Source organism: Pseudonaja textilis, chromosome 5 (genome assembly GCF_049901715.1).
Source record: "Pseudonaja textilis isolate UNSWEBS1 chromosome 5, rPseTex1.2, whole genome shotgun sequence".
Taxonomy (NCBI): domain Eukaryota; kingdom Metazoa; phylum Chordata; class Lepidosauria; order Squamata; family Elapidae; genus Pseudonaja; species Pseudonaja textilis.
In genome coordinates, this window is record NC_141994.1 from 21,273,619 (window position 1) to 21,280,477 (window position 6,859).

Consider the following 6,859-nt stretch of genomic DNA (forward strand, 5'->3'; position numbering starts at 1 on the left):
CCAAGGAGTTAACTTCCCAATTCTGTCCTGTTAGGTCTTAATTTTTAGAAAGGGCTTTGATGGCATCTCCGTTTTTGGAAAAGCCAAGCAGGCACCAAACATCCTCCATCCTGGTCACCACAAAGTTTTACACAGGTGGTCCTTGGCTTATGACCACTATCAAGCCCCCAAATTTCTCTTGCTGAGCGAGACCGTTGTTTAAATAAGTTTTTGTTCCATTTGACAAATTTTCTTGCTACGGCCGTTCAGCGAATCTCTGCCCTTGTTAAATGAAATCTGGCTTTCCTCTTGTAAGATGGTCACAAAAAGGAATCACACAACCCCAGGACTCTGCAACCATCATAAATAGAGGTTTGCAAATATCTGAATTTTTTTAAAAAAATTTATTTTGCATTTACAATAATTCCATCTTTCATTTCAAACCATGTGTCGACATACATCTTGTGCTTACAATTATAATTAATCCTTTTCTTACCAATATAACAATGATCACATTTTCTTATAGCTATTATTTGATATATCTATTATTATTTAATAATCTTAACTTGTTTCTCTATATACTCATCTAATCCATTTTAATTTGTTTTATTTTCCAACCATTGATAAAATAAATCCCATACCATGGAATATTCCGTTTCTTCTTTTTCTTTGATTACCAATATTAACCTATTCATCTCTGCACATTCAAATATTTTCTCAAATACTTTTCCCTCTATCGGTATCTTATCACTTTTCCAATTCTGAGAAAATACAATTCTAGCTGCTGTTAATACATGTATAATTAAATGGTTTTTTTTCTTTATTGTAACCTTCAGGTACCATTCCTAATACAAATACTTCAGGTTTCAAATCTGTGTTGCTTTATCATTTTTTCCAACCATGTGGGTATTTTTGTCCAATATCTTTCAGCTTCAGTACAAGTCCACCACATATGGTAGGTAGTATGTTCCAGGTGTCTGGTGGCACTTCCAGCATTTGGCGGATCTTTGAACATCTTAGCTCCGTGATGGAGAACCTATTGCATGCGTGCCACAAGTGGCACACAGAGTCATTTGTGCTGGCACGCGAGCCGCAGGCAAACTTACCTCACTGCACATGCACGCGCCTCACAGCTGATTTTTTTTTGGGGGGTGTTGGTTTGAGGCCTGTAATACCAGAAGTGACGATGAAACTGGCCTATAATTCAGCCTGAAAAGCCTTGCAGAGGCTTTTCCAAGCCTCAGGGAGGCCGAAAAAGGCCGTAAAACCAACCTAAAAAATCAGCTGTGAGGTGTAGGGGGGAGGTGTAGGGAGGTAAGGGGGTGGCGGGAGGTGAGGGATTGCGCATGCATGCACAGAGGGCGTGGGGAAGGGCACGCGCATTGCATTTTGGGTGCTGGCATGCGAGTGTGCACACACTGGTGCATGTGCAATTTTTGTCACAGGAGCCCAAAAAGGTTAGCCACCACTGTCTTAGTTAATTTTGCCGGTGCAAGGTGCCATCTATAAAACATCTTGTACAAATTTTCTTTATATGCTGTCGATATTGTTAATTTATAATTCCTGTCCCATAACCTCTGCCATTTATCTAATTCTATAGCATATCCAAAGTATTTTGCCCATGCTATCACTGCCAAACATCTGAATTTTGATCACGCAACGACGGGAATGCTTCAATGGTCGTAAGTGTGAAAAACAGTCATAAGTCACTTGTTTCAGTGTTGTTTATAACTCCAGTCACTAAACAAATGGTTTTAAGTCAAGGACTACCAATAGCGATGATTAAGGAGCTCCAGTTCTCTCTATTCTCCAAAAGAATCAGACTTCTAAACACAATCACTCAATGTACATATGGAAATATGTGGGTATAATGCCAGAAGGCTATGATAAAGGGACTGTATATTTAATATTGTATGTATTGACAGCAGTGAGGATTGTATTTGCACAATATTGGAAAAATGACAACACTCCATCAGATGAAGATGTAATTCAGAATATATTAAGACTGTGTAGAAATGGACAGGTTGACATTAAATATAAAGACACAGAATATTACCTAACATGGAATAGATTTTACGAATGGTTAGAGATAAGAGGTAGAAATTAGATAAAGATTAATGCTATGTATGAACTAAATATAAAGACAGTTTATAATTTTTAATATGCTAATATAATTAACAGAATTATCTTGCTTTTCTGCAATTGATATGCCCTGACAATACACTGTATTCAAAATGTTCATGAATAAAAAACATATACTAAAAAAAAGAAGCGTGTGACTAGTTTTTTTCCCACTCAATTGCTTGTATAGGGATTATTCTCTAGACTATCCATGTTGTCTTGTATTTTCTGTTATGACTATTTTTCTTTCCCCCCAATTGCTTTTATCCATGTTGTCCTTATTTTCCCTTACAGATTACACCAGTAGAGGCTAAACCAATTCCCTTTTATACATGATGTACAATGACAATCAAGGCTATTTACTATGACTAAAAACACCTCTGTGGGGCTCTTCATAGCCCATCATACAAAAACCTCCCAAACGAAAAAGGTCTACCTACTGGTTCTTTCCTCTTCTTGGCTACCCAAAGACTGCGAGGCCAAAAAATCCAACTCTTCCTGGGTCCAGGACAATAGCCCAGCCAGCTTTTCTTCCTCGGGGCCCCCCTGGCTTGCAGTGATGCTCCCTTCTTCAGATCCGGATATGTTTTGAAACGGCCTGGCGTCCAAGCCCAGAGAGCTGCTCGCTTTCCCGGATAGACTCCCCAAGGCTGGGTCCTTCCTAGGAGACTGCTCAGCGGCTAGCAAGTCCTTGTGGCTTTGGGCTTCTGCTGGGGCCGGGCTTCTGCTGACCCCGCGTGGGTTGATCAAGGCGAAGCGGTCCCCTGCTACGGCCATCTGGCGGGGAGATCCCCCCGGGACGCCTTGGAGATCACGGGCGATTCCTTGCTGCTCCTGTTTGAGCCGGCCCGCTGGGCTCCTCGCTTCTTCGTCCTCCGCTGGGCTGCCCGGCCGAGAGGACTTCCTTTTCTTGAGGATCAGCGGCTGATGAGATCGGCTCTTCATGCTGGAGAGCGCAAGGGATCCTCATCGGGAAGCAAAACGGATCCAGCGGAAGAGGCAGCCGGTCCACGGTTTCAGATCCACGTGGGGAAACCGGGCGGGGGGTGGGGGGCAGGAACAAGGAAAGAAGATCCCGACTCCCCGGCGGAACGCACTGACTTTTCTCGGTGATCCTACGAGATCTGGGCCTGGAGGCGTGAGGGGGAAGAGTCACCCCGGGCTTCCACGGGGAAAAGAGCATTGATCCTGGGATCCTGGGCTAGGACGACCCGCTCCCCATGCAACACGGGGCCACGAAATCCCGCTTCGGCAGCCGGTTCCACCACGGCTCCCGCCGCCCCGACTTGCCTTCCACCCCTCCCCGTCTGCGCGGAGGCTCTTACCGGCTGCCCCCTCCAACGGGCTGCGCGGCGAGACCGGAGCGGCCGGGCGAGCGATCGATGCGCCTCCGCGGGTCGGTTTGAATTTCGCGCCGGCAAAGCTCGCTGCGATCACGTGGGCGGGGCGGCCAATGGCGGGGAGGCCAGGGAGAGAGAGGGACGGGGCGGCCAAGGAGAGAGGGGCGGGGCCAGGCTACCTCCTCCGCTGGACTTTTTCCCGCCTTCTTCATCGTCGCTGCTCCTCGTTGCTGCGACGGGGGCGAGGGCGACACAAAAGCGGAGCCTCCCCGGATTGGCGCTTCCCAGGAGGGGGTGGGTTGGGGAGGCGGAGTTCGGTGAGATTATAGGTAGTCCTCCACTCACAACAGTTCTAAATGACCGTCTGGCACAAGTGACTTGTGACCGTTTTTCACACTTACGACGAATTGCAAGCAGCCCTGTGGTGCTGACTCGTATTTATGACAGTTGCAGTGCTCCCAGGACCATGGGATCCCCTTTTGCGACCTTCAGACAAGTAAGGAAATCTGATTCACTTAACAACCGTGTGACTAACTGTGGGGAGAAAGGTGGCAAAAACCCCTTGACCGATGTCTCACTTAACAACAGAAATTTTGGCCTCAATTGTGGTCGTAAGCCGAGGATTACCAGTACAGTTACCTCAATTTACGACCACAATTGGGCCCAGAATTACGGTCCTTTAAGTTGTTGCTGTTGTTAATCAAGGCACCCATGCAGTTCCAGCTCTCTCCCACCCTTGCAGTCGTTATGTAGAGTATGGGGTGCCTCGGGGTGTGAGGAAACCTTGGGTTGCTGAATAAGGTCATAAGTTGAGGACTACCTATATCCGTGATGGCAAACTCGTGGCACACATGCCAGAAGTGGCATGCAGAGGCATCCATCTCTGCCGGCACATGAGCCGTTGCCCCAGATCAGGTGCACTGGCGCATGTGTGCGTGACTTCCACCAGCCAGCAGATTGTCCGGTATCTGCTGTGTATGCGTGGGGGGTGGGGCGCAAGGGGAAGGCCCGCATGCATGCGCAGAGGCGTGGAGTGTGCGGCAGGGGTCGTGCATGCCTGCGCAGAGGGGTCGCACCTTGCATTATGGGTGCAGGCATGCGAGCGCACTTTCAGCACGCGAGGACGAAATGATTAGCCCTCTATAGAGCTATATAGAGCTGTGGCATGGCTCGTTTCTCTGTCGCAAAGTGTCGGTGCCTGTCCCGTTGAGCGACGGCTTGGGCCCTGCAGTGTCTGCCTCCATCTTTTGTGCCAAAGGAAAAGCGATGAGAAGGGAGGTTTCGTGGTTTTGAGGAAGGCCATCATCGTCCCAAAAGTGCTTTTCTCTGAAAAGCAAATGGACTTTCTGATTTTTCTTTTAGATCTTTTCACTTCTCCTCCAAGGAGCTTCTTCAGTTCTAACACTTTTTGGATGAGAAGTCCAACCCTAACTCCGACCCCAATCAAAATGTCTTCAAGCAAAAACAAACAAACAAACAAACAAACAAACAAACAAAGGCACTTTTGAAAAAACACTTTGGGGACAAACCAGGACCTGGATGGTGGGAAATCTCCACAGATACTTAAATGAGAAGCGAAACTCTTCAGGAAAAATAAAAAAAACTGCTTCTTTTTCTGCACCTGTTCTGATCCAGTTTTCACCAAGCAATGAGAAACTGCTTACTCATGAGTAACACAAACCCTTTTTTTTATTTACATCAGGGAAGGAACAGTCTTTGTTCACATCGGATCAACAAAACCAAAAGCAATGAGTCACAAATGAAAGTTTTTTTTCCCCTTCTAAAAACAGAACAAGGACAGCCCTGTTCACGTCAACTGAGGCAAATTTACTCTCAGCTACTTCCCAGCAGGGAGACGCTGTTGGCACCTCAAATACAGAGCGCTGACAAACCTGGTTCTGGTAAAGAGATCCGACATGATTGATGTACCCTGGAAAACAAACGATTGTCTGCGACAACAGTCCACTCCCAAGCGCCTGCTATTTATTTCCCAGCCAGGGAGGAACTGGCTCGCATCTACGACGGGGTGTCAAACTCAAGGCCTAGCCCATGGGGTGCTTAGATCCAGCCTGTGGGGCCAGCCTACAGATAGCAAAGAACTGGCCAGCAGTGTGTCTGCCAGTGAAAATGGAGCTCAAGGGGGGTGTACATGCCCCCCATGCCAGTTTCAGGTGTGATTGCCTCCTACAACCCTCTGCCAGCAGAAATGGGGCACTGGGTCACACATGCCCCCTGCACCCCATTTTTGGCCGCAACGGCCTCCTACGGAGAAAACGGTGCAGGTGGAGAAGGAAGGAAGGAAGGAAGGAAGGAAGGAAGGAAGGAAGGAAGGAAGGAAGGAAGGAAGGAAGGAAGGAAGATTGATTATAATGAGAGTGAGGGGAGTCTCATTGAAGTCCTGCATTAGAACTTGGCCACCACAGGTGCCCCCAACACGAATCCCATGTCCTGCTCACACAGCTCTCCGAGGTCATACACACCCCTGATACAGCCCTCAATGAAATCGAGTTTGACACCTCTGGTCTACGGCTTCTTTTCCCTGAAAGCCAGCTTATTGCCTTCCAGCTGCTCTCCTCTCTACGCATATGCGCATCTGGGTTGGGCCCCATCTGTTCTTCTACCTCATTCAGCTCAGAAGACAGGCCTCTCCACCTGCGGGAGGTCAGAATGGCTGGGAATCTCCATAGACACGAAGCCCCACTGACCGCAAAGTTTGGAGCTGGTCGAGGGTGGAGGCAAGGTCAGAGGCCATCTGTGCTGTCCCGCCTCTCTTCCTTCTGCAAGAAGACCAGTGTGGAAAGACAAAGTGCCTTGGAAGGTTGTTTGGGTGCTAAGCATCTCTGGAGACAGAGGGAAGGTCACCTACCTCCCTGAAAGTCCTTGGAGTCCCATTTCCCCCCCCGCCTGTCCTTATTAAAAAAAAAAAAAAAAGGTGGGGTGGATTAGATGACCTACAAGGTCCCTTCCAACTCTGTTAATCTGTTAATCAAAAACCAATTCAACTCAAAGAATGGAAGCTTAGCCCTCATGAAGCCCTTGGTCCTTCTGATTTCCTATCCGGAGGCAGCCTACGAACATCCTTCCTGGAATTTCCAGGAACTTCCAACCTTGGCCGCTTAAAAGACATGTCGACAGAGGTGGGCTGCTACCGGTTCACACCGGTTCAAGCGACCTGGATGTTAATTTTACCTCAGGTTCACTGAACCTGTAGTTGCAACGACTGGATGGCCCCTGCCCGCCCACCTTGCCCCTCACAGGAGTCCCCACGTGGCCCGGTTTGGATGCAGGTAAGTGCGAGGCATGCGCAGAGGCTCAGGGAGGTCAAAAACGGGCCTCCCGGAAGTTCGGGAAGGCTGGAAATGGGCCTGTTTCTGGCTTCCAGAGAACCTCCGGAGCCCGGGGAGGCCTTTTTTGCCCTC

At 48.2% G+C, this 6,859-nt stretch overlaps 1 protein-coding gene across 1 annotated transcript in view; it reads right to left on the minus strand.

Annotated features, from left to right (window-relative positions):
* FOXM1 (forkhead box M1) overlaps positions 1 to 3,516 on the minus strand; it is a 28,225-nt gene extending 24,709 nt beyond the window's left edge. Inside the window, exon 1 of the mRNA XM_026695756.2 lies at positions 2,541 to 3,516. Within this exon, the coding sequence (XP_026551541.2) occupies positions 2,541 to 3,045 (505 nt within the window). The 5' untranslated portion in view covers positions 3,046 to 3,516. The remainder of the gene's footprint in view (positions 1 to 2,540) is intronic.
* Positions 3,517 to 6,859: the final 3,343 nt, after the last annotated feature.